The 27,908-nt window shown below is 43.4% G+C and overlaps 1 protein-coding gene across 6 annotated transcripts; it reads right to left on the bottom strand.

The window, feature by feature from the left end:
• Positions 1-11: 11 nt before the first annotated feature.
• On the bottom strand, positions 12-25,670 carry LOC110492039 (6-phosphofructo-2-kinase/fructose-2,6-bisphosphatase). Of its 6 annotated transcripts, none has more exons than XR_016487283.1 (14): positions 25,441-25,598; positions 13,521-13,646; positions 13,300-13,393; positions 6,319-6,385; positions 5,922-5,996; positions 5,671-5,727; positions 5,434-5,555; positions 4,919-5,126; positions 2,885-3,031; positions 2,523-2,622; positions 1,874-2,003; positions 1,648-1,710; positions 1,514-1,578; positions 12-1,402 (listed from the first exon to the last, which is right to left on the bottom strand). XR_016487283.1 is itself a non-coding variant. In XM_021566010.3 (14 exons), exons 1-14 carry the CDS (start codon positions 25,490-25,492, stop codon positions 1,343-1,345), a joined length of 1,371 nt encoding a protein of 456 aa, XP_021421685.2. In that variant the 5' UTR covers positions 25,493-25,670; the 3' UTR covers positions 12-1,342. The 6 variants fall into 6 exon arrangements, 3 of the variants coding, with proteins under 3 accessions (XP_021421685.2, XP_021421684.3, XP_021421686.2); XR_016487282.1 differs by lacking the exon at positions 25,441-25,598 and adding an exon at positions 15,878-16,114; XM_021566010.3 differs by having other exon boundaries at positions 2,518-2,622; positions 25,441-25,670.
• Positions 25,671-27,908: the final 2,238 nt, after the last annotated feature.

The raw sequence follows: 27,908 nt of genomic DNA, 5'->3' as shown, positions 1-27,908 counted from the left end.
CACAAAATGTCTCCAAATATAATATTTGTTTATTCATTTAAAGGCCCAGTACAGTCAAATGTGATTTCCCTGTGTTTTATATATATTTCCACATTATGAGGTTGGAATAATACTGTGAGATTGTGGAAATGAGGCGGCAGGTAGTCTAGCGGTTAAGAGCGTTGGACCAGTAACTGAAAGGTCGCTGGTTCAAATTCCTGAGGTGACTAGGTGAAAGATCTGTCGATGTGCCCTTGAGCAAGGCACTTAAACCTAATTGCTCTGGAGAAGAGCATCTGTTAGGTGATAATCCCCTTTTAGTGTAAGAACTGTTTGAAAAGACTGCCTGAAATTTCAGCCTGTTTTGGTGGGATGGAGTTTGTCCTGCCTGGTGACGTCTCCAGGTGGCAAATTAGTTAACAGACCAATAACAAAGTCCGTTCCAAACCTCTCTGCCAATAACGGCTAGTTTTCAGTTTTCCCTTCCCCAGTCAGACCACTCACAGACAGTCCTATCATCATTCTTGCTTGAGAAACCGGTCTTAGCTAAGAATCTATTTTTGTTTCTTAAAAAAAATGTTTTTAAACAATCACAGTAAGGTACATAAAAAAATAAAAACGGCTGCATTGGACCTATAACACTTCACTAGAATGGATTACCTTTTGAGCTTTACTTTCACTTAAGTATGATCATTTATCCTGCAGCCTAATGTAAGAATTGCCTGAGAAAATGTTTGATTGACAACATGTTGGGCCACTTTCACACTATGCCAAACTACATCTGACGCCACCTGTCTGAATGCGCTTCACTAAATGTCTGGTATGAGACACCAGGGTCAGAGTGAGCAGACCGAGGCATATTGCTTGTACATTATAGGTCAATAAACAACACATGCTCATTCAGTACTTGGCTTTAGCCTATGTTGCCACGGAGGAGGAAGAAATCAGTCAATTTTCCCCCTCAGTGTTTCCATATGCAGTGGGGTTTGTCATATTTGATCTTGTATTCATCCAGTCTTCTCCCTTGTCTTTTTCCCACCCTTTGCCCCTTGCTGCCTTTGACAAGGTTTAATCTGAAAAGGTACGCAGTCATAATTGATTGAAAATAAAGTTAAAAGCATCATTATGGTCCTAGAGTCCATATCCTCTAAATCAGGGGTGGCCAACTCCAGTCCTCGAGGGCCTGATTGGTGTCACACTTTTTCTCCACCCCTAGGAAACACAGCCGATTAATCAAATTTCATTCTAAACTGAAGATCATGATTAGGTGATTATTGGAGTCAGGTGTGTGAGCTGGGGCAAAGCTGTGACACCAATCAGGCCCTCGAGGACTGGAATTGGCCTCCCCTGCTCTAAATCATATTCAAAAGTGGTCAGGAATAGTCTTCAAGGCCTCTTCTGGGTCTCTAGATACGTCCACATTCTACAACAACAATAACACAAATGGAGTCAGTGTTAGATTTGCGGAATCTATTATACATTTTATTATTTTATATTGTGCTTGCAATAAATGTACATGTTTTGTAAAGCTCACCCCAGGTCTCTCTCTGTGCGTGTTGACTGCCTCAATATTTAGGAAAACATGCTCCACTTTACATCCTGTATCAGGAGCGAAAGAGCCATGAGTGAAATTGAAATTCTGAAATTATTCATTTGACAACAACTTACCATAGGCCACCGGTGTAAGTTTGAGCGCCGTATGAAGAGGACATTTTAGGTATGGCAACTCATCTGGGGAGAGAAAAGGATGTACGTCTTAAGACCTAGTCTCTCCTGACAGCCTTGCAGCCAGCGCACATGCAAGATTTGGTTCTGGGTGCTGAGATCATCTTATCATTATCTTAAGACAATACCAAATAAACCCATGTATTGTTGAACTGTTGTCCAACTGTACCTGCGGTTTTGTCTAGTAAGTAGGCCAGCAGACAACGCATGACAGCTTGGTGACACACAACCAGCACATTCTCCTGTCTCTCCAGCTCCATAATCACTGGCTCCAGACGGTGGACCAGGTCTTCATATGACTGTAGTAGAGAGAGGAAAAAGAATCGGACCCAAAAAATATATATATACATTTTTCCCACTATTGCACCAACCTGAACCATACCATGCACTACATTTTCTTTCTTGCCTTTCCAGCTCGGCTTGGCTCAGCATTGTGAATCAACCCAGAGACAGATAATATGGGTATGTTATGAATTATCTTCCCCAGTCACTCAGATCCACCATCCACCAAGTGTCACCTGAAATATTTCATTACAGTATTGTTGCAAATTGGAATGACGACCGGGACTTGAACCCAGTGGGTTCCTGCAACTGTCAGTCCAACACCTTAGCTGTTTCACCGGCAGATTCAAATCTCTTGACAAGGTAGTAGCTAGGTGTTGTACTAAGATCGCTAGGTGTTGGAGTAAGATCTCTAGGGTCTGTACAGTACTAAGGTCGCTACAGTATGTCTGAGAGTAATGTACAGTGTATGTATGTTTTGTGTGTATTTGGTGAGCAATGCAATGTGTGGTGAATTAAGACGGGTCCTACCTCACCCTTGGGGTAACGGTAGCGGTACTTGTCCTGGTCTCTCAGTGCAAACTCCTCTGGGTGGTTGTCCTGGATCTCCTCATACGTCATCTCCTCACACACACCCTGACGAGGAACAGACGGTGCAAGGAAGTGGTCAATGAGTGGTACAGGCACGCACTATGATGAGTAACCTATCCTGAGACCCGAAAACTTCCGTTAGCTCATCGGGGTAATGCCTTATCTTTAGCTCAGTAGGCTACTACATACAGTCTTGTGGTGTACAGGTGACCCAATTGGTCACGCATTCACTGTAAACTGTATATACACGTGCGGTGCACACTCACATAAAATGTATGCTTAAACTCAGAAGTAAACATTGACTTACTGCATCAATCTCGTTGAGAGCCTTCCACTGCTCATAGGGGATCCCCAGATGCTCTGCAGTCTGGATGGTCCTCTTCATATGACTGGTCCACACCTTCAGATCCTTTATATGCTGGCTCTTGATGAAGGTTCCCAGGGCAGTGGCATACTACAGGGGCAGACCATGTTCACAGGGAGTGGGGGTGATTGTTTACATAATATTTTGCTTTACTGTCCATTTTCTTTGCGGATAATAAAACTATCTTTGTTCTTTCAACCCAACTCTCTTAGACATATTGTAAATGTCACATGCACCATGCTTTATGGCTTTCTCTTGTCTACACAAGGGTGGGACCAATACATTAAGGCATTGGGTGGAACAATAGAATTACAGTGAATTTGGAAAGTATTCAGACCCCTTGACTTTTTCCACATTGTTACGGTACAGACTTATTCTAAAATTGATTAAATAACAAATGTTCCTCTACATACAATACCCATAATGACAAAGTGAAAATAGGTTGACACATTTTTGCTAAATAAAAAACAGAAATACCTTATTTACATAAGTATTCAGACCCTTTGCTATGAGACTTGAAATTGAGCTCAGGTGCATCCCGTTTCCATCGATCATCCTTGAGATGTTTCTACAACTTGATTGGAGTCCAGCTGTGGTAAATTCAATTGATTGAATATGATTTGGAAAGGCACACATCTGTCTATATAAGGTCCCACAGTTTACAGTGCAATATCAGAGCAAAAACCAAGCCATGAGGTTGAAGGAATTTTTGCTGAGGCACAGATCTGGGGAAGGGTACCAAAAAATGTCTGCAGCATTGAAGGTCCCCAAGAACACAGTGGCCTCCATCATTCTTAAATGGAAGAAGTTTGGAACCACCAAGACTCTTCCTAGAGCTGTCCGCCCTGCCAAACTGAGATATCGGGGGAGAAGGGCCTTGGTCAGGGAGGTGACCAAGAACCCGATGGTCACTCTGACAGAGCTCCAGACTTCCTCGTGGAGATGGGAGAAACTTCCAGAAGGACATCTCTGCAGCACTACACAAATCAGGCCTTTATTGTAGAGTGGCCAGACAGAAGCCACTCCTCAGTAAAAGGCATATGACAACCCCCTTGGAGTTTGCCAAAAGGCACCTAAAGGACTCTCAGACCATGAGAAACAAGATTCTCTGGTCTGATGAAACCAAGATTGAACTCTTTGGCCTGAATGCCAAACGTCACCTCTGGAGGAAACCTGGCACCATCTCTACGGTGAAGCATGGTGGTGGCAGCATCATGCTGTGGGGATGTTTTTCAGCGGCAGGGACTGGGTGACTAGTCAGGATCGAGGGAAAGATGAATGGAGCAAAGTACAGAGAGATCCTTGATTAAAACCTGCTCCAGAGCGGTCAGGACCTCAGACTGGGGCGAAGGTTCAACTTCCAACAGGACAACAACCCTAAGCACACAGCCAAGGCAATGCAGGTGTGGCTTCGGGACAAGTCTCTGAATGTCCTTGAGTGGCCCAGCCAGTGCCCGGACTTGAACCCGATCTAACATTTCTGGAGAGACCTGAAAATAGCTGTACAGTGATGCCCCCCAATCTACTTCACAGAGCTTGAGAGGATCTGCAAAGAAAAATGGGAGAAACTCCCCAAATACAGGTGTGCCAAGCTTGTAGCATCATACCCAAGAAGACTCGAGGCTGTAATCGCTGCCAAAGTACTGAGTAAAAGGGTCTGAACACTTATGTAAATTAAATATTTAATTTATGTATTTATTTTTTGCACAAAACTGTTTTTGCTTTGTCATTATTGGGTATTGTGTGTATATTGATGAGGGAAAAAACGTTTAATCAATTTTAGAATAAGGCTGTAACGTAGAAAAATGTGGAAAAAGGGAAGGGGTCTGAATACTTTCCGAATGCACTGTATATCTGGATTAAAACAATAATGTCATATTAGTCTCTGGTGACAGCCTTAACATTAGAATGTTCGCTGACTAGGTTCTGGGGGGCGAGATGAATGTCATAAAGACAGAATCTGTGTGGCCTACTGACCTTATGACCCCTGGGAGAGAGTCCGGAGTCTCCCCCAATGCGACCCAGCAGGTTCATATTGCTCTCTCCGTGGCGACTCAGGTAGATGGAGCGCGGCGTGACGTGGATGTTCATGAGGTAGTAGACTATCCGGCTCTGGATATGGTCCTGCACACAGTTCACCAGGTACCTAGAGCCCACGTTGAAGATTTTGATGTAAGACAGGCGCCTTGGTAGGGGAAATATAGAGAGAGCCACATAGGGAGACAATTATTCTCTCAGACAGGTGCATGACACGATTACATGTAGGGGAAATATAAGGAGACAGAAGAAGAGATGGATTTTTTGTTAAGCAAGTCTTTTTTTCAGTTTAGTTCTTACTCTTTCTCTAATTCATGGAGAACAGCTGTTAGCGTAAAGCTTGGTACCAGATTTGTTTGTGGCAATGACCATACAGGAGTTGGCCAGACAGCACAAACAGATCAGGGACCAGGCTGGTTGGCATAATCTGTGAAGCATCAAGGACAGAACTCTACCTGTCTTTCCCATCGTCCAATGGCACGTAGGTTTGCTTGTAGCACTCAATACGTTTCAGGAAGTCTGCCAGTGCCTCCTCCTTGTCACAGTTCAGATAGTCTGGGCTGCTCACCTTCACATCCTGGGACAAAGGTCAGTGTCACAGTGTAGAGTTTAACATCTTGTAGAGTTTAACATCTTAGAAACAGAGAACCCTCTGGTATTTGAGAGTGAAGTTTGAGAGGAGACTTTCTCACCGCGATATTCTGTGCAATGATGTCTGGATCATCACAAATGGACTCCACAAAAAATACCTGTGAGGAAAATACAGTTGTTCAGAGAAAGTGAGCAGTGTTCATTATTCCAAAAGTTTTTTTTTTCTAGAGTTCAAAATTGAGGTTTAATGTATATCACCATCTGAATATGTATCTAGCTGGTGCAGTTGTAGAACAGTTGTTTATTAATGATATATAGTAGCAGTTACAGGACTGCCTGCACCTGAACCTGCCTTATAGCCTTTTTCCTTGGCAAAGCTCACAATGGAGACCCTCCTCTCCCGTGTTGTGTTGGTGGCATCAAACACCTGGAGGGAAGAGGACATTCCACTCACTGTTGCAGAACTTTGTGGACTCTGATGCTAGGAGGAACTCTGATGCTAGGAGGAACAGTGGGCACAGTGTATATTTATTTAACCATTATTTACTCTGTAACTCCCATAGTGGTCATAATCCCTTTTTACCCAGGAGGACCTTGGGAGTGTACAGTATTTGATGTCCAGTGTGTCTGTACAGTATGCGTGAAGTTCAATGCCCTGAGTACTGTCATTTTCACTCATATATGAGGTATGGTGTGTGTCTATCGACTGTCAGCTCAGAGGGACAGTTTTAAGTTGTCCTCTTACTCACAGCTACTTGTCCATGTTCCTTCGAGAAGTAGATAACTACATCTTTAAGGGCATTTGAAGCACAGGCCCTGAGAAAGAAAATACAGGGCAAAATCATTGGATTAACAAACCACAGAAAAGGTAAATCGTACAACACAAAAGGACATAGCAAATCAATTGTTACATAATACTACACACAAACCACCACAGTCATAAGGAGCCTTCCTCTGCCCAGGCGTTGCTGATGCATGCCAGATCTTACAATACCTGGACAGGTATTTTATGTATCAGCTAACCACATCAAATGTCATAGCAATTTGTCAGTCGATGACACAGCTGATGACGTGGCACGCAAACATTGGCCGGTGCAGTAGGAGAAAGCTGCTATAGACTGTGTCCGAATTGTCACACCACAAATTTGAGATCAGAATTTTAACAACCACAGCCTGTTTCTTTAAGCACTCAATGATGACGTCCCAGCTATCACAGGCTGTCAGAGTGTTTCGTGCATTACCAAGTGCAGCTCGCCACCTACTGCTGTGAACACAAATTTCAGTTTTGGACATTATTTCCTTTCTGACCAATTTATTCATCACTGTGCGCGAGTACCAAAACTGTAAGTAAAGGTATACGTTTCCCCCCTGTTTTACTGATGATAGTTGTCAATAGTTTAAGAATATGTTCATCATTATGTGTCTCGTTTTTATGCTAGCTTTATTTTCGCCTGTAATTGTTAGCTAGTTAGTCTAATGTTGCTAGCTACATGTATTTTAGTTTCAGTCATTGGATTATTATAACAGATGAGTTGTATCTTGTTTGTTATTGCTAAATGAATGTGCCTCATCTTAGTATTGATGCCATTGTATTCATGTTTATTATTTTCAAACCACTTGTATGGATACATTTACATTTAATTAGATAATCACAGCTGAGTCACATGGAACAGAATTGCAAACAATGTTCATCTCCAAGCAACATTACAGAACCCTAAACTGAGGAACTGTCTCTTTCACCGTCTCTCTAATAGTGTAACGCCCAATGCGGAGATGAGAAGCAGGTACAGGGAGTGAACCATTTAACATAGACGGACATGCAACGGAACAAGAACAGCGTCTGGACAGAAACACGACAAAACAATGCAACTACAGGGAACAACACAGAGGAGCAGACACACTACCGTTCAAAAGTTTGTGGTCACTTAGAAATGTCCATGTTTTTGAAAGAAAAGCACATTGTTTGTCCATTAAAATAACATCAAATTGATCAGAAATACAGTGTAGACATTGTTAATGTTGTAAATGACTGTTGTAGCTGGAAACGGCTGATTTTTTTATGGAATATCTACATAGGCCTGCAGAGGCCCATTATCAGCAAACATCCCTCCTGTGTTCCAATGGCTTTTTTTTTTAGAGAGTTTTTTTTGTTCCTTCTTCACGACTGTCTTGGTGTGTTTGGACCATGATAGTTCGTTGTCTCGACCCGCTCCACTACAGCCCCGTTGATGTTAATGGAGGCCTTTTCCTGTAGTCCACAATCACCTCCTTTGTCTTGCTCACATTGAGGGAGAGGTTGTTGTCCTGGCACCACACTGACAGTTCTCTGACCTCCTCCCTATAGGCTGTCTCATCGTTGTTGGTGATCAAATCAAATCAAATCAAATTTTATTTGTCACATACACATGGTTAGCAGATGTTAATGCGAGTGTAGCGAAATGCTTGTGCTTCTAGTTCCGACAATGCAGTAATAACAAGTAATCTAACTAACAATTCCAAAACTACTGTCTTGTACACAGTGTAAGGGGATAAAGAATATGTACATAAGGATATATGAATGAGTGATGGTACAGAGCAGCATAGGCAAGATACAGTAGATGTTATCGGGTACAGTATGTACAAATGAGATGAGTATGTAAACAAAGTGGCATAGTATAGTATAAAGTGGCTAGTGATACATGTATTACATAAGGATACCGTCGATGATATAGAGTACAGTATATACGTATGCATATGAGATGAATAATGTAGGGTAAGTAACATTTATATAAGGTAGCATTGTTTAAAGTGGCTAGTGATATATTTACATCATTTCCCATCAATTCCCATTATTAAAGTGGCTGGAGTTGAGTCAGTGTCAGTGTGTTGGCAGCAGCCACTCAGTGTTAGTGGTGGCTGTTTAACAGTCTGATGGCCTTGAGATAGAAGCTGTTTTTCAGTCTCTCGGTCCCAGCTTTGATGCACCTGTACTGACCTCGCCTTCTGGATGATAGCGGGGTGAACAGGCAGTGGCTCGGGTGGTTGATGTCCTTGATGATCTTTATGGCCTTCCTGTGACATCGGGTGGTGTAGGTGTCCTGGAGGGCAGGTAGTTTGCCCCCGGTGATGCGTTGTGCAGACCTCACTACCCTCTGGAGAGCCTTACGGTTGAGGGCGGTGCAGTTGCCATACCAGGCGGTGATACAGCCCGCCAGGATGCTCTCGATTGTGCATCTGTAGAAGTTTGTGAGTGCTTTTGGTGACAAGCCGAATTTCTTCAGCCTCCTGAGGTTGAAGAGGCGCTGCTGCGCCTTCTTCACGATGCTGTCTGTGTGAGTGGACCAATTCAGTTTGTCTGTGATGTGTATGCCGAGGAACTTAAAACTTGCTACCCTCTCCACTACTGTTCCATCGATGTGGATAGGGGGGTGTTCCCTCTGCTGTTTCCTGAAGTCCACAATCATCTCCGTAGTTTTGTTGACGTTGAGTGTGAGGTTGTTTTCCTGACACCACACTCCGAGGGCCCTCACCTCCTCCCTGTAGGCCGTCTCATCGTTGTTGGTAATCAAGCCTACCACTGTTGTGTCGTCCGCAAACTTGATGATTGAGTTGGAGGCGTGCGTGGCCACGCAGTCGTGGGTGAACAGGGAGTACAGGAGAGGGCTCAGAACGCAACCTTGTGGGGCCCCAGTGTTGAGGATCAGCGGGGAGGAGATGTTGTTGCCTACCCTCACCACCTGGGGGCGGCCCGTCAGGAAGTCCAGTACCCAGTTGCACAGGGCGGGGTCGAGACCCAGGGTCTCGAGCTTGATGACGAGCTTGGAGGGTACTATGGTGTTGAATGCCGAGCTGTAGTCGATGAACAGCATTCTCACATAGGTATTCCTCTTGTCCAGATGGGTTAGGGCAGTGTGCAGTGTGGTTGAGATTGCATCGTCTGTGGACCTATTTGGGCGGTAAGCAAATTGGAGTGGGTCTAGGGTGTCAGGTAGGGTGGAGGTGATATGGTCCTTGACTAGTCTCTCAAAGCACTTCATGATGACGGATGTGAGTGCTACGGGGCGGTAGTCATTTAGCTCAGTTACCTTAGCTTTCTTGGGAACAGGAACAATGGTGGCCCTCTTGAAGCATGTGGGAACAGCAGACTGGTATAGGGATTGATTGAATATGTCCGTAAACACACCGGCCAGCTGGTCTGCGCATGCTCTGAGGGCGCGGCTGGGGATGCCATCTGGGCCTGCAGCCTTGCGAGGGTTAACACGTTTAAATGTCTTACTCACCTCGGCTGCAGTGAAGGAGAGACCGCATGTTTTCGTTGCAGGCCGTGTCAGTGGCACTGTATTGTCCTCAAAGCGGGCAAAAAAGTTATTTAGTCTGCCTGGGAGCAAGACATCCTGGTCCGTGACTGGGCTGGGTTTCTTCCTGTAGTCCGTGATTGACTGTAGACCCTGCCACATGCCTCTTGTGTCTGAGCCGTTGAATTGAGATTCTACTTTGTCTCTGTACTGGCGCTTAGCTTGTTTGATAGCCTTGCGGAGGGAATAGCTGCACTGTTTGTATTCGGTCATGTTACCAGACACCTTGCCCTGATTAAAAGCAGTGGTTCGCGCTTTCAGTTTCACACGAATGCTGCCATCAATCCACGGTTTCTGGTTAGGGAATGTTTTAATCGTTGCTATGGGAACGACATCTTCAACGCACGTTCTAATGAACTCGCACACCGAATCAGCGTATTCGTCAATGTTGTTATCTGACGCAATACGAAACATCTCCCAGTCCACGTGATGGAAGCAGTCTTGGAGTGTGGAGTCAGCTTGGTCGGACCAGCGTTGGACAGACCTCAGCGTGGGAGCCTCTTGTTTTAGTTTCTGTCTGTAGGCAGGGATCAACAAAATGGAGTCGTGGTCAGCTTTTCCGAAAGGGGGGCGGGGCAGGGCCTACCACAGTTGTGTTGTCCACAAACTTAATGATGGTGTTGGAGTCGTGCCTGGCCACGCAGTCGTGGGTGAACAGGGAGTACAGGAGGAGAATAAGTACACACTCCTGAGAGGCCCCAGTGTTGAGGATCAGTGTGGCAGACGTGTTGTTGCCTTCCCTTACCACCTGGGGGTGGCCCGTCAGGAAGTCCAGGATCCAGTTGCAGAGGGAGGTGTTTAGTCCCAGGGTAGCTTAGTGATGAGCTTCATGGGCACTATGGTGTTGAACGCTGAGCTGTAGTCAATGAACAGCATTCTCACATAGGTGTTCCTTTTGTCCAGGTGGGAAAGAGCAGTGTGGAGTGCAATTGAGATTGCGTCATCTATGGATCTGTTGGGCCGGTATGCAAATTGGAGTGGGTCTAGGGTATCCGAGAGGATGCTGTTGATGTGAGCCATGACCAGCCTTTTACAGCACTTCATGGCTCCAGACGTGAGTGCTACAGGACCGTAATCATTTAGGCATGCTACCTTCGCTTCCTTGGGCCCAAGGACTATGGTGGTCTGCTTGAAACATGTAGATATTACAGACTCAGTCAGGGAGAGGTTGAAAATGTCAGTGAAGACACTGCCAGTTGGTCCGCGAATGCTTTGAGTACACGTCCTGGTAATCCACCTGGCCCCGCAGCTTTGTGAATGTTGACCTGTATAAAGGTCTTGCTCACATCGGCTTCCGAGAGCATTATCACACAGTCATACAGAACAGCTGGTGTTCTCGTGCATGCTTCAGTGTTGCTTGCCTCAAAGCGAGCATAAAAGGCATTTAGCTTGTCGGGTAGGCCAGTGTCACTGGGCAGCTCGCGTCTGGGTTTCCCTTTGTAGTCCGTAATAGTTTTCAAGCCCTGCCACAGGGCGGCAGGGTAGCCTAGTGGTTAGAGCGTTGGACTAGTAACTGAAAAGTTGCAAGTTCATATCCCTGAGCTGACAAGGTACAAATCTGTCGTTCTGCCCCTGAACAGGCAGTTAGCTTTGTATGCATCTCTGTGTGTGGAGTGAAGGTGGTCTCAAGTTGTTTTTTTTCTCTGGTTGCACAGGTACTGGTAAAAATGTAGTAAAACTGATTTAAGTTTCCATGCATTAAAGTCCCCGGCCACTAGGAGCATCACTTCTGGGTGAGCATTTTCTTGTTTGCTTATGGCCTTATAGAATTGGTTGAGTGCGGTCTTAGTGCCAGCATCGGTCTGTGGTGGTAAATAGACAGCTACGAATAATATAGATGAGTACTCTCTTGGTAGACAGTGTGGTCTACAGCTTATCAAAAGGTACTCTACCTCAGCGAAGCAATACCTTGAGACTTCTTTAATATTAGACATCGCTCACCAGCTGTTATTGACAAAAAGACACACACCCCCACCCCTTGTCTTACCAGACGTAGCTTCTCTGTTCTGCCGGTGCATGGAAAATCCCGCCAGCTCTATATTATCCGTGTCGTCATTCAGCCACGACTTGATGAAACATAAGATATTACAGTTCTTAATGTCCCTTTGGTAGGATAATCGTAAGTCATCAATTTTATTTTCATGTTCGCAAGTAGGATGGCAGTGGGAGTTTACTCGCTCGCCAGATTCTCAGAAGGCAGCCCGACCTGCATCCTCTTTTCCTCCGTATTTTCTTTGCGCAAATGACGAGGATTTGGGCCTGTTCCCGGGAGAGCTCGTTAAAGGAAAAAGCTTCTTCCACTTTGTGGTGAGTAATCACTGTTCTGATGTCCAGAAGTTATTTTGGTAGCAGAAACATTATGTACAAAATAAGTACAAAAATAAGTTACAAACAATATAAAAAAAAATAAAAAACAGCACTAATGGTTAGGAGCATGTAAAACGTCAGCCATCCTCTTCGGCACCATCTTAACAGCGTCCGTCTCCTTTACACACCCCTGGCGTTGGTTCCCTAACAAGTTCAATTAACACTTTTAGAGTTGATGCTGTTAGACGTTCTCGGTGTTATGAGATTTTTTTGTGATTCCTATTGAAATCCAGGCAGAGGGAGGATATTCAGCAATTGGAATATTTTATCACCCACGACCTGCATTCAAAATGGGGTGAGGTGAAGGACTTGACAAACAAGATTACCCAACCCATCTAAACTGGAACAACCATCTCGGTAACAATAAGTCCAACCCCTACAAATTGTATTGTTTAATATCAATTAATAAATCAATGTGCATGAGGAAGCACAGATAATAAAACTAATTATTATAAAAGTAAACCTGCAACAAAGCATGCTGGGAAATATGATAATGAAGACCCTCCCATGTGTTTTCACTAAGAGTTTTTAAAATTTAATTTATTTAACTAGGCAAGTCAGTTAAGAACAAATTTGTATTTACAATGACAACCCACTGTTTCTAGGCTAACTGCCTTGTTCAGGGGATTCGATCCACTAGCCTTTCGGTTACTGGCGCTCCAACACCCTAACCACTAGGCTAGTTAACGGAAATGAACTTAACACAGTCGAGTAATAACACCATGCAATGTTGATTCCACTGCGATTGAAAAAACACTTCATATATTCACCGCATGTGGTGTCAATTTCAATCCCCCTGGTGTTAACCCCACTAGAATCAACACTCAGATAGCACTCAAAAATATTTACCTCAACACCGAGATTTGAACACTTGCAAATTTGCTGTGAACCCTTTTCCCTATATACTGTTGTGCACTGCTACTTTGACCACGCACAAAAGGTAGTGGAAAAGTCTAGCAGTATAGGGAAATAGGGTGCTAGTTCAGACGCAACCATAGAGCAACCCGTCAAACCTGCAGCATCACGTACTTGCGAATCTGCATGGCCTCCTCATTGTCCGGTCTGAAGAACTCAAAGCTCTTGTAGCTCTGGACTTCCCTGCGATACTGGCCCAAGTTGAAGACTAGACGATAGATGATAGACAATAGGGGCCGGAGAGCGAAATACCATCAACTCCAGTCCTCAGTGACGTGCATGGGCATTCAAGCACCCCTCAGATCATTGAACTTGGCTAGTGTGTGTAAACTGACCTTTTGTGGGAACCCCTATCCAGTTGAGGTAGCGGGTGAGCTTCTTGGATATGTATGTCTTCCCCCTGGCAGGCAGTCCAACCATCACAATCAGAGTGGGGGAGTTGGTGAACTGGGGCACGGAGGCTGGGGATAAACAAGACAAACATCATAGGAATCTATTGTACATGCCTGGTGGGTAAATAGAAGGGTTATCTATGAACACTTTGACAACGGCACAACTCAATGGTGGGAGTAAACACTACATTCAAGTGTGTGTGTGTGCGCAAACATAATGCTCACCATCTCATCAAGAGAGAGGGCACCAGGGGAGAGAGCTAAAATATCAGCTAACCAGGGCACACCTATCAGATCTGCTCCTGAGTGGAGGTGCGGTCTAAGGCACTGCATCTCAGTGCTAGAGGCGTCACTACAGACCCTGGTTCGATTCCAGGCTGTATCACAACTGGCCGTGATTGGGAGTCATATAGGGCGGTGCACAATCGGTCCAGCGTCGTCCGGGTTAGAGTTTGGCTGTCATTGTAAATAAGAATTTGTTCTTAACTGACTTGCCTAGTTAAATAAAGGTTAACTAAATAATAATACAAATAGAAGATCTCCCAATGGAATTGATTGAGTCATCATTGTTACCATGCTGTGTCTTACCAGAGGTATACAAATGTGTTCTGCATAATAATCATGGCCCAAGTAATTAGTCAACTCCTTTGAGAGTGTAGGCCTACCTCACTATACCCTGAGCACCACAGAGTATCCCATGCAGCCAGTCACATGGGTGACAACACCACCCTGAGGACAGTACAGTACCAGCATCTTGTTCAGCATGCGATTTCATCATAGAAACACAAAAACTGAAACTGAAGCGTTCCACAGGATATATTAGACCAGTCAATAAAGTCAAGCTCAAACTGCATATATCCATAAACTCCAGATATAATTTCTCACTTCAGAAATGTAAGCAGCTCCACTTACTCTAGCCTACTGACGGTCGATACTAATAGTGGCTAATATTTAACATGATAGAAATAGGAAACAGAGAAAGTCTGATAGCCTAGAATAAATAACATCCGAGAGTGCCCATTCCTGCAAGTTAAAAGGGCCGTACAATTTAAATTCTCTATAATGTCACAGCATTTCATAAACTTTACTGTGGGAAAGTTGATATGATATGCTTTAGTTTGCTGCCATAGGACTGATTTCACATTTGTCTCTAGCGATTAGAAGGTTAAAGAGATCTAAAACAAGTGTCGTCTATGTCTACAATTCCAAACGGCTTACTCATTAACCAAGCTCTTATCAAGTTGTAAATTACATTGCATGGAGAATGGTGTAATTTCTATTAAAAAAAACATTCATTATTTCCTCTCGCAGAAAGGTGGTGGAATTCTTAGGGAATTAATTCAAGGTCAGAATACACATCTCTGCCACGCCTTCATTTCTTAGATCTCCACCCCGAACGAATAGCGGGTGAATAGCATGCTATTCTCATGCTTAAATTCAAGGTCAGAATACGCATAATGTATCTGTAATTGAAAAAAAATGTACTTTCTACTTTTTACATACATTTCCCTGACACCCAAGTAAAAAATTGTCCCAGTCGTGCACTTATCAAGAGAACATTCCTGGTCATTCCTACTGCCTCTGATCTGGTGGACTACCTAAACGCAAACGCTTCATTTGTAAATTAATGTCTTGAATGTTGGAGTATGCCTCTGGCTATCTGTAAATAAAATTTGAACAAAATGTGTGCTGTCTGGTTTGCATAATATAAGGAATTTGAAATTATTCCTACTTTTACTCTTGACACTTAAGTATATTTGAGCAATTCCATTTACTTTTGATACTTAAGTATATTTAAAACCAAATACTTTTATTAGACTTTTACTCGAGTAGTATTTTACTGTGTGACTTTCACTCGAGTCTTTTTCTATTAAGGTATCTTTATTTTGACCATTTTAGTACTTTTCCCACCACTGACAGTATCCATGCAAGTCACAGGACAGTGTTAAAGTAGGACAGCAGAGAGCAGCACTGTAATCCCAAGGCCCACTTATTCCATTGAGAGACAGATGCCTGCCATCGGCGTGATGAAGTTTATTCTCACGCACAGGGCATGGGGAGGAGAGAAGGAAGCCATATAATAGATCTATGAGTTTCACAATATAAAACAATCAGTCTTAACTTGGCAACAAGAGCAACACTTAAACAGTCATCCACCTGTTGTTTCAGATAACTTTCCCATGACTTGTACTAATGAATGAATTAAGAAGTTGAGAGGAAAGAAGCGAGAGAAAACAGACAGAAGAGAGAGGGAAATCGAGAGAGACCAAAAGCCAGGCTGAGTGGTTCTTCTCACTTACAGCCTCTCCCGCGATTTAGCTTGCAGCCTCCCATCCCCAACCATGGCACCCAGATCTTGAGCAGCGGAGTCTGCGTGAGCTCATTCTTCTCCTGGTCTGTGGTCATGTAGGCATTCGGCAAAGCACAGACAGTCATGCAACACAGCACAGTCCTCCCGGCCCTGTGCAGCGGAGCGACTGAGCGAGAGAGACAAGAGGAGCAAGACAGAAGCTTGTTTCAATGAATTCTTGCACGGTCACCTGACTGTTGCCAAGGAGAACGAGGGGAAGTGGGAAGGGGAGGACCTCTAGGATAACGCCCCAAATGGCACCCGATTCTCAATAGTGCACCGTTTTTTGCCATGACAAAGGTTCCCTGAAGTAGTGCACTATGTAGGGAACATGGGGGATGTTGGGACATGATATATAGCTCTGTAGTTTAGCCTTGCTGTTTCACTGCTACTCAGCTGTTAGTGAGGTACATGTCCAGAGGAAACTCAAATCTCCAGCCAGTAGGGAGGAGGAATCACACAGTCACACACATCTGTGTTGTGGTGGTGACATGGCACTAAAGCATTAAATATATCAGCCCTTTTGAGAACAAGCTCCTGAAAAACCAAGTTAACCAAAGTTAACTCTCACTGTATAATGAACTGATCAGAACATTTTATGTCGTGATGCTATGGTTGATCTATTTCACTTGACAACATTCTGTATATATATATCACTTGCGTTTAGAGACAGTGCGGTGTTACTCAATTATGCCACAAGGTGGCAGTTGGAAGTCAGCAACTGACTTGGAAACGTTGATCTAAAGTAGAGGAATGATCAACTGGCTCGGTTCCTGATAGTGCCATGTCACCAGATGTGTGATTCCTCCTCTCTATTGGCTGGAGTTTGTAGTTTCCTCTAAAGTAGTGCCCTCTGGCCCTGTTCCTCACTAACTGCTGAGGAGCAGTGAAACAGCGTGGCTAAGGTACAGAGCTAGTGTACAACCCGAATGGCAACATATTCCCTAAACAGTGCACTACCTGAGAGCCCTATGGGCCATGGTCAAAAGTAGTGCACTGGTATATTTAAGCAATGAGGCAGTGTGGTATATGGCCAATATACACGGCTAAGGGCTGTTCTTAGGCGTCACGCAACACAGAGTGCTGGGACACAGCCCTTAGCCAGGGTGTATTGGCCATATATTACAAATCCCGGAGGTGCCTTATTGCTATTACAAACTGGTTACCAACGTAATTAGTGCAGTAAAAACACTGATATACCACGGCTGTCAGCCAATCAGCATTCAGGGCTCGAACCACCCAGTTCATAATTACATTTCGAAACAGTGTGGTGTTCATTAATTATGCCACAAGGTGGCAGGTGAAAGTCTGAGTTCAAAGATAAACTGGCTCTATGGTTACTGACTCACACTTGTCTGTAGCCTGCAGCAGCAAAAGAAACAGACAATATGTTTGCTGCTGTCTTTCAGCTCTGGTGCAGTCATTCTCATTCAGACAATATCTGGATTTGTTGACAGTAGTTCAACAAGTTGCTAAGGTAATAAGGCAACACGCTCTCACAGTCTCACGTTAGAATTTGACGTTCACCCATGTTTCTCAAATGACACACTTCGAAGTTGTTCCAAGTGTCAAATTTCGAAGTGTTTAAGATTAAGTTTAGGCATTAACTCCGAATGGTTAAGGTAAGGGTTAAGGTTTGGGATAGGCTTAAAACAAAAATACCAAAAACAACTTTCTATCGCTAGATTCAAACATGCAACCTTTTGAACCAGAGCCAGATGCTTGCGCCCATCCACCATGCCCGTCCACAATGCCCTGCCAGTATCATGGGTGATCTGCCTGAATAAGGTACTAACCAGATTAAAGAATTAGACAGCTGACAGCCTTATATGAGACATGTGCAGTCCCTGATCTGATCTCATTACAACTCAATTACTAATTTACAAGCATTTTGCTACGCTACACCCGCAATAACATCTGCTAAAGAAGTGTATGCAACCAATAACACTTGATTTAATTTCATCCAGTGGACTTTTAAAGGGAAGAAGGATTATGGATTAGATCATGTGATAAATAGATCATATATCCTGCCAACAGGCAGGGAAAACTGTTTGAAATGACTTCATGACAACAAGATTACAACCAGTTGTAAACTGACATTTTCAACCAGCTTTGCCTATATCCTCTGGCTGCTTATATATACAGTATCTTACACCTGACAGTTTTTTAGTCTTACATTCAGTGGCAACATTATTTGGATCATTTCCACTGTGGGGTTTGCTGTAACAATTTTGACTTACAACTTATCAAGGCTGAAATGGGCATAACAACAGGATACTTTTCAATAAAATGTTGTGGTCAAATTCTAACAGAGACAGACAGACAATTAGTTTGTAAATTAGTCTGACAGCATCTTGGCCTGTGCCAGTACTCCCAAACAGGTAATGCCAAATCAAATAAAATTTTATTGGTCACATGCACATGGTTAGCAGATGTTATTGCTGGTGTAGTGAAATGCTTGTGCCTCTAGTTCTGACATTGCAGCAATATCTAACATGTAATCTAACAATACCACAACAACTACCTAATCCACACCTATAAATATATGGATGAGCAATGACCGAGCTGCATAGGCAAGACGCAAAAGATGGTATAAAATACATTATATACATATGTGATGAGACATTATTAAAGTGGCATTACTAAAGTGACTAGTGATCAATTTATTGAAGTGCCCAATGATTTCAAGTCTGTATGTAGGCAGCAGCCTCACTGTGTTAGTGATGGCTGTTTAACAGTCTGATGGCCTTGAGATAGAAGCTATTTTTCAGTCCCAGCTTTGATGCACCTGTACTGACCTCGCCTTCTGGATGTTAACGGGGTTAACAGGCAGTGGCTCGGGTGGTTGTTGTCCTTGATGATCTTTTTGGCCTTCCTGCGACATCAGGTACTGTAGGTGTCCTGGAGGGAGTAGTTTCCGTACCGGGCGGTGATGATTCCTGATAGGATGCTCTCAATTGTGCATCTGTAAAAGTTTGAGTGTTTTAGGTGAAAAGCCAAATTTCTTCAGCCTCCTGAGGTTGAAGAGGCGCTGTTGCACCTTCTTCACCACACTGTCTGTGTGGGTGGACCATTTCAGTTTGTCCGTGATGTGTATGCCGAGGAACTTAAAACTTTCCACCTTCTCCACTGCGGTCCCATTGATGTGGATAGTGTGGTGCTCCCTCTGGTGTTTCCTGAAGTCCACGATCATCTTTTTTGTTTTGGCGTTGAGTGAGAGGTTGTTTTCCTGACACCACACTCCGCGTGCTTCACCTCCTCCCTGTAGACTGTCTCGTCGTTGTTGGTAATCAAGCCTACTACTGTTGTGTCGTCTGCAAATTTGATGATTGAATTGGAGGCGTGCAAGGCCACGTAGTCATGGGTGAACAGGGAATACAGGAAGGGGCTGAGTACGCACCCTAGTGGAGATGTTGTTTCCTATCTTCACCACCTAGGGGCGGCCCTACATGGTCTGTGGACCTATTGGGGAGGTACGCAAATTGAAGTGGGTCTAGTGTGAAAGGTAAGTTGGAGGTGATATGATCCTTGACTAGTCTCTCAAAGCACTTCCAGATGACAGAAGTGAGTGCTACGGGGTAACAGTTATTTAGTTCAGTTATATAAGCCTTCTTGGATACAGGAACAATGGTGGCCACCTTGAAGCATTTGGGGACAGCAGACTGGGATAGGGAGAGATTGAATATGTCCGTAAACACGACAGCTGGTCTGCGCATGCTCTGAGGACGCGGCTAGGGATGTCGTCTGGGCGAGAGTCATCCACGGCGAAGGAGAGCCCACAGTCTTTGTTAGCGGGCCGCGTCGGTTGCACTGTATTATCCTCAAAGAGGGCAAAGAAGGTGTTTAGTTATTGTGGAAGCAAGACGTCGGTATCCGTGACGTGGCTGGTTTTCTTTTAGTAGTCTGTGATTGTCTGTAGACCCTGCCATATAGGTCTAGTTTCTGAGCCATTGAATTGCGACTCCACTTTGTCTCTATACTGACATTTCGCTTATTTGATTTCCTTGTGGAGGGAATAACTACACTGTTTGTATTCGGCCATATTCCCTGTCAACTTTCCATGGTTAAATGTAGTGGTTTGCGCTTTCAGTTTTGCGCAAATGCCGCCATCTATCCACGGTTTCTCGTTTTGGTAGGGTTTAATAGTCACAGTGGGTACAACATCTCCTATCCACTTCCTTATAAACTCACCCCCGAAACAGCGTATACATCAATATTATTCTCTGAAGCTACCCGGAACATGTCCTAGTCCGCGTGATCAAAACAGTCTTGAAGCGAGGATTCCGATTGGTCAGACCAGTGTTGAATAGTTCTTGTCACAGGTACATCCTGTTTAAGTTTCTGCCTATAGGAAGGGAGGAGCAAAATGGAGTGGTGGTCAGATTTGCCGAGGGGGGGCGGAGGAGGGTCTTGTATGCATCGCGGAAGTTAGAGTAGCAGCGTGAGTGCTGCAATCAATATACTGATAGAATTTAGGTAGCCTTGTTCTCAAATTTGCTTTGTTAAAATCCTCAGCTACAATAAATGCAGCCTCGGGATATATGGTTTCCAGTTTGCATAAAGTCCAGTGAAGTTCCTTGAGGGCCGTCGTGGTATCTGCTTGAGGGGGGATATACACGGCTGTGACAACAATAACGAGAATTCTCTTGGGAGATATTATGGTCAGCATTTGATTTTTAGGAATTCTAGGTCAGGTGAACAAAAGGACTTGAGTTCCTGTATGTTGTTACAATTACACCATGAGTCGTTAATCATGAAACATACACCCCAGCCCTTCTTCTTCCCAGAGAGATGTTCATTTCTGTCATCGTGACGCACAAAGAATCCCGGTGGCTGTCCTGACTCCGGCAGCATATCACGAGAGAGCCATGTTTCTGTGAAACAGAGTATGTTGCAATCCCTAATGTCTCTCTGGAAAGCAACCCTGGCCCTAATTTCGTCTACCTTGTTATCTAGAGACAGGAAATCAGCGGGTAATATACTCGGAATCGGTGGGTGGTGTGTGCTCGCCTCCGAAGTCTGACCAGAAGGCCGCTCTGTCTACCTCTTCTGCAGCAATGTTGTTTTGGGTCAGCCTCTGGAATCAGTGCCCGTAACACAGCTGGACATTCTTGTATCTTTAGTGTCAGACCTCATACCAACTGTTACCGATTTTCCTAGTCGGCTACATTCTGGGCAAATAGAATTGTATGCCTATTGTCAGTTGGCATGTTAAAAAAGGGTATGTAGCAAACGTAATATTCTGCAGTAGCCTACAGACAGTGTTTATGCCTTTCAGTAATGATCACAGTGTCTAGATCTGTTTTTGTTAGTAGAGCCCAGGAGAGAGAGGAACATGCTATCCTTGCCGGCTGAGAGTTTGGCCTATTAGGAATTTAGTCTGGCCTCCCTGCTCCAAATAGAGTGACAGGGATAGACATTACTGTAGCAGCTGAGCTATGATTGGGCAGCAGCTGTAAACCAAAGCTAAGTGCAAGTGTGTTCCTGGAAACACTGGGACCTCTCGCTCTCTCTCTCTCTCTGCTGTCTTAGAAAGCCTTTCACAACACACTGTTCTGAAGGACCACCATTGAAAAGTGTATCTTCGAGTGGAGAGAGAGAGGGGAGAGAGGAGGATGGAGCCATAAGGGTGAGATTGAGAAAGAATGCTTAAGTATCCATCATGATGTTTTAATGCACTTCAACTCTTTGATATTTACCAGAGCTGACTTCACTAAATCCTGTGGATAAACTCTCACATTTTGCCAGTGCTGGAGTTTCAGAGGCTGACAGAAACAATCCTAGCCTGGGGTGGCAGGAAGCCTAGTGGTTAGAGCGTTGGGCCAGTAACCGAAATGTTGCTGGATTGAATCCCCGAGCTGACAAGGTATAAAACAATCTGTAGTTCTGCCCCTGAACAAGGCAGTTAACCCACTGTTCCCCAGTAGGCCACCATTGTAAATAAGATTTTGTTCTTAACTGGCTTACCTAGCTAAAAAAAAAGAGAACCCAAGATTAGAGCCATAGAGAGGAACCATCATTTCCACACGTTGGACAGACACTGTGGCACAGAGAAAAGTGTAGCAACACACCGGTCCATGTGGATAGAGGAAAAGTATGTCTGTATAATGTTGCATGTTCATATCTCTTTCCCAGTGAGAAAAACTGGTCGCAATGACATCAAAGCAACCTGGTTTCTGGTTGTAATGACATTACAGCCAGCTTGCTGGGATATGACTTTACATACGTCTCTGGTGTATTTGCTCTAATATTTGCAAATATGTGTGTGTGTCTGTCTCTGTGTGCAAAGTGTGTGCGTGTGTGTGTTTGTGTGCACAGACACGTGTTCATCCCAGGTCTCTAAAGAGGAGACAGGCAGGTGTCAATATCTCCTCTGTGGCGTCCAGACCTGACCATTCACCACGCCCGTCCCCGTCGTCCCCCGCCCCCCCCCCCCCCCCGTCCCCCCGTCCCCCTCTCCCTAGCCCAGAGGCAGCCTGGTACCCACAGCGGAAAAGTCTCATTGGGGCAGCTGCCTGCTGAGGCAACATGGGGTCACAACGTTCTGTTCCCATCTTGCGTCTCACATTTCTGTGTCCCATACTGAGTTGTCATCATAACCGTTGGATATTGCTAGAAGGGGTTCCGACATGAATTTCACATCTATTCAGTCCTGAAAGATATTCTGCTGCTGTGTTGCTCTCCCTTCTCACATGTGTTGCCTATGACAGACTGCAGGCTGAGCTGCTTGGTGTGGGGCTGATCTCTCTCTCTCTCTCTCTCTCTCTCTCTCTCTCTCTCTCTCTCTCTCTCTCTCTCTCTCTCTCTCTCTCTCTACAAAATGTTTACTTGGAACATAATGTACTTAAGGTGGTTGAGGTTCCATTCCATATGATGGCACGAGGTATAAGGATGGCAAGAGGGTTCATGACATTTTGCAGTTGGTTGAGCAAGACAGACCGTCCCAGGACAGGCCCCAATGATCTGATCAGGTTCCATACGGGGAAGCATAAACATGTCTCCAGTGAGCTTGAAGGGTCCTGGTTGGGCAACTGGCCAAGTGCTGCTGACAAGCTCCATTCATTCACAGATAGTCTACTAGCATACTATACCGGTCCCGGACCATGTTAAGCATACTGTATGTCAACAGAGCACAGGACCAAAACTAATACTACTGGGTAGTTCAATGAAATTAGTGCATTTTGCATCCCTTTGATATTTTGAGTAGAAGTTGTGCACCAATATTGCATTTTAAAAGCCTGTTACATTGAATGAAGTTCCCTTTAATATTGACCACATGGAGAATTGAATCAATCAGCTTTTTAATATGAATCTTGACTCGTTAAAATGCCAAAATTCAACAACCCTCTGTGACATAGTCAGGTCATAGTGTAAAAGCAGGTGAGCTGGTTCTACTCTTTTTGGCCATTTTGTGTTGTGGTGGAAAACTGAGCGGGTCGGGCATAACACGTCAACCCTGTTAACCCATACTGTACGTACACAGGCTAGAAATATTTTAACAATTACAGTTTTTTTTTGTGTGAAGCTTGCATTTAATTGCCACTCCCTGTTGCACACAACAAACTTCCATTCCCCCATGGCTTATATAAGATGAAATCGTCAACCCTGTTACGGTCAACCTTGTTACTTTATTTGGCACTTAGTACCCACTGGGCACACCAAGTCACTTCAATGTGGAAATTTGGGTAAAATTTGGTTGAGACGTTGATCAATGAGATTTCAACTTTTATTCACCCACTCAAAATACAGACAGAAATTTGTTGAATTCCCAAATGTGTTATCACAGCGCTTTCAACCATTTAAAAGCACAACAAAGTTCAAATGTGAATACAACGTCAGATATTTTGTACTTACCGTATTTAACAACTTACTGTGTTACTGTCTAATAGCAGAACCAAATGACCTGGAATGCAGTTGAGATAACATCAAAAATGCATGGTGCAAGTGACCAATGATGTTCAAGCTTCTGGCAGATAGCAATTGTGAAGATCTCCGAAGACCTGCGACCTTTGCATGCTATCTTGAACATGCACGATTTCCATGATTACATAAGTAGTTACAGTGGGCTAACCTCAATGTGACTTAGTCTAATAAATCATTTATGTTGGATTCACTTCTCCATCACAACCAAAAATCTAAGTTAAAGAATGTGAGTAAATCAAACCAAACTTTATTTAAAGTCCGTTCAAAGTTTGATTTAATTTAGTCCTATTCTTTAGCAAAAACAAATGGTTGCAATGGAGAAGTGTATCCAACATATCAATTATTAATTTGTAGACAAATGGGAATTAAAGCCAGACTAAGTCAGAGACACATATGGAATAATCCAAGCAGAAGATCTCCTTCAAATGTTGATATTTGGTTGCGTTGACAACCAAACACAATTCAATATCCAGTTTGCCTACAAATTAATAATCAATATGTTGGATTCACATCTCCATCTCAACCAAAAAATTTAAGTTAATGAATAGGACTAAATCTATTCCAACTTTAAATTAACTTTAAATAAAGTTTGATTTGATTTAGTTTAGTATTATTCTTTAACTTACATTTTTGGTTGAAATGAAGATGTGAATCCAACATATTAATGATTAACTTGAAGATTACATTTGAAATTAACCAAAGCTTGAAAACCTAGGCCTTTATTGTCTATTTTTAGTTGAAGCCTGGGTTGAACTGAAAAAATACCTGTTGATGACTTTACAAATGCTATATAGGCCTAAATAGTATTACTGATGATTACTTATAAAGTATGGTTGCATTTCATTTGCTCTGTTAAACCTACACTTTGGAATGACTTCGATAGCAACAGTGAATATGTTTAGTTATTAAGAGATCTGTCAATAATGATTCTCACAATAGTGCATTGATAGTAGTCAGTGACAAATATAAAAGCTAAGCAGGGCTGCTTTTATACAGTGGATATAACGTTGAAGCTCTGACGTTGTTTCAAAGGTGAAAATTAAACATATTTTATAGGTTTGTTTATGTTGACAATTGGTTACAATGATGACAGTAACCCGTGGTTTAATTTTTTTTAAATTTAACCTCTTGAGATGGAAAAACGTTTTTTTTTATGAAGTTAAACATGTGCTCTTAATGGCAGAATGTTAAAGTCAGGTGGAATCAAGTTACACTTCTCAAACGGCACCGAATTGGTGGAACAACCCTTGGGGAAACAACAGAAGTTAAGAGTTACCAGAGGGATAGACCGTCCCAAGTCCTTTCCCATTTGGTCTGTGTGTCCATTCTTTTTCAATTCAGGCGGCTCAACTTGAAACCCAGAGAACACGTTGTCCTGTCTGCATCACAGGTTGCACCAAGTCTAATTTTACTCGCATGCACTTCTGTGCTGCTGGACTCAATCCCCTGAACAACATGTGCTCATAACATGTGCATAGAAAGCACTAAACCAGCAGAGTAAAGTTGGACTTTACTATACTATCTCAGAGCTTTTACTACTCCTCTCTCTCTCAAAAGAGATATTGCTTGTTTTTCAATGATCGGTCTCACCTGCACTGTCACAGCGGCGCCTCATCATGTATTCCATATTGGGCAGTTCCATCCCTGCCAATATTCTCAGTGTGTCTAAGAGCAGAGTGCACGGTCTGAAGAAGACTAGCGGGTGGCTATGGAGCTGCTGCCAGATGCTCTTCTCAATGTAACCAAACCTCTCTGCCAAAGCCTTTTCTCCCCCTTCACCCCCTCCTCCCTCTTTCTACGACACATGGACATATGATAGTGGCACTGGGCTACAAATACAACCTACAAATACAGACACATACACACAGCCAGGGGAGTGAGCTCATAACAGGGGCAAAGGTCACCAAGGGGGTTTTAACCTTTTCAACTCTGTCGCTCCATTTATCATTCTGACCTGAGTTGAAATAATAGTTGAGATCTTTTAAATACTATTAGCGTTTGCTTCAGCCTGCCTGTAGTGCCAGGTGGGTGTAACGTGTGTCGTCGTCTGAAGAGGAATAATCGTACTAAAGCGCAGCATGGTAAGTGTTTATGCTTTTTATTGAAACTGACCACTATAACAAAATAACAAAGGGAATAGCCGAAACCGAAACAGTCCTGCCAGGTGCAGAAAACACTAAACAGAAAATAACTACGCACAAAAACCATGTGGGGGAAAAGCTACTTAAGTATGGTTCCCAATCAGATACAACGATAGACAGCTGTCTCTGATTGAGAACCATACCGGCCAAAACAAAGAAATTGAAAAACATAGAAAAAAGAACATAGAATGCCCACCCAAATCACACCCTGACCCTGAAAAGCTCTCTAAGATCAGGGCGTGACAGTGGGAGGGGTTTACAGTTCCGTGACTATTCTTTTGGTTCCATTGCACCAGGCAAGCTCAATCAAGCCCAGCTAGCTGACATATGGAATTGTTTTAAGATGGTCATACTATGGATCATTTAGCTATTTAGGTTTAAAAAATGTACTCAGGAAAATATATATACAGTGCATTCGGAAATGATTCAGACCCCTTCCCTTTTTCCACATTTTGTTACATTACAGCCTTATTCTAAAATGAATTAAATAAAAACATGTCCTCATCAATCTACACATAATACCACATAAGGACAAAAGTGAAAACAGGTTTTTAGAAAAAAATTCAAATCTAAATGTAATTTTTTTTTTACCTGTGTATCTTATTTAAGCATTCAGACCCTTTGCTATGAGACTTGAAATTGAGCTCAGGTACATTCTGTTTCCATCGATCATCTTTGAAATGTTTCTACAACTTGATTGGAGTCCACCTGTGGTAAATTCAATTGATTGAACATGATTTGGAAAGGCAAACATCTGTCTATATAAGGTCCCACAGTTGACAGTGCATGTCAGAGCAAAAACCAAGCTATGAGGTTGAAGGAATTGCCCGTAGAGCTCCAAGACAGGATTGTGGAGGCACAGATCTATGGAAGTGTAACAAAACATTTCTGCAGCATTGAAGCTCCCCAAGAACACAAGTTGCCCATGGGGATACACTACCCGTAGGACTACTTTGTCTAAGAACACTAGGTAGAACTGGGCGGACCACCCACTGTATTTTTGGTTAGTTAGCTGTATAGTAGTAGGCTAGTCTAGCTTAGGGGTATTTTGGGATATTTGTTTCTTTCCTTGGGTCCAGCTCAGCCCCTTTTCCTGCTCCCCTCATTACCGTGTGTTATCAAATAAACCATGAGTGTTTGACGGTAATTTAATTGTCTGTGGTTATTCCGTTCTCACTCTTACTTTTTCACTATAATTTGCATGAGTTATGTTATGGGTCTCGTTACCATCCCCCCCCCCCCCCCCCCCCCCCTAGACTGTCGGGTCAAAAGGGATTCGTAACATGCTTCAACAAAGTACTGAGTAAAGGGTCCAAATAATTATGTCAATGCTGTTTTTAATTTTGAGAATAAAAAAAAACTGTTTTTGCTTTGTGGGGAGGGGAAAAAACAATGAAAACTTTCTGAATGCACTGTATATCATTTTTCGATACATATTTAACCCCTTTTTTTGGTAGGCACAAAACTACCTTCATACTTCCATTTGTTAAAAAAAAAAACGGTACCCGTTACCAGAAGACAACACTTGTGGGGGTCGTAGAGCAAAACGGAGAACACCATTGTTTTTCGTGAGAGTCTCCCCTTTCCATAGAGTGGTAATAATTTGTAGGTCAAACTGTTCGGATGCTACAGACCTTTACGTGAGAAGACCGATTTTCGGGATGTCTTGTGGTCTGACAAACTCAGCTCTAGCTCTGCCACATTTCACCACAGAAATGTGACACTGGTGGATTCAGACGCATCCAATGCAAAAAATAAGATTTCTCTAGTTTAAACTGATGGATTTTGATGGTGATTTCTTTCTTATGTAACTTAGATTGACTGCATTGCTGCACCAATCGGCTCTAGGGGTTAACCTGTCTCCTCCCCTTTATCTAAACTGATTGAAGTGGATTTACCAAGTGACATCAATTACTT

This window comes from Oncorhynchus mykiss, chromosome 16 (assembly GCF_057628025.1).
Source record: "Oncorhynchus mykiss isolate SJ-2025 chromosome 16, ASM5762802v1, whole genome shotgun sequence".
NCBI classification, from domain to species: Eukaryota; Metazoa; Chordata; class Actinopteri; order Salmoniformes; family Salmonidae; genus Oncorhynchus; species Oncorhynchus mykiss.
The sequence above is the reverse complement of the archived record's forward strand: the minus strand, read 5'-3'. Positions and strand labels throughout refer to the sequence as shown.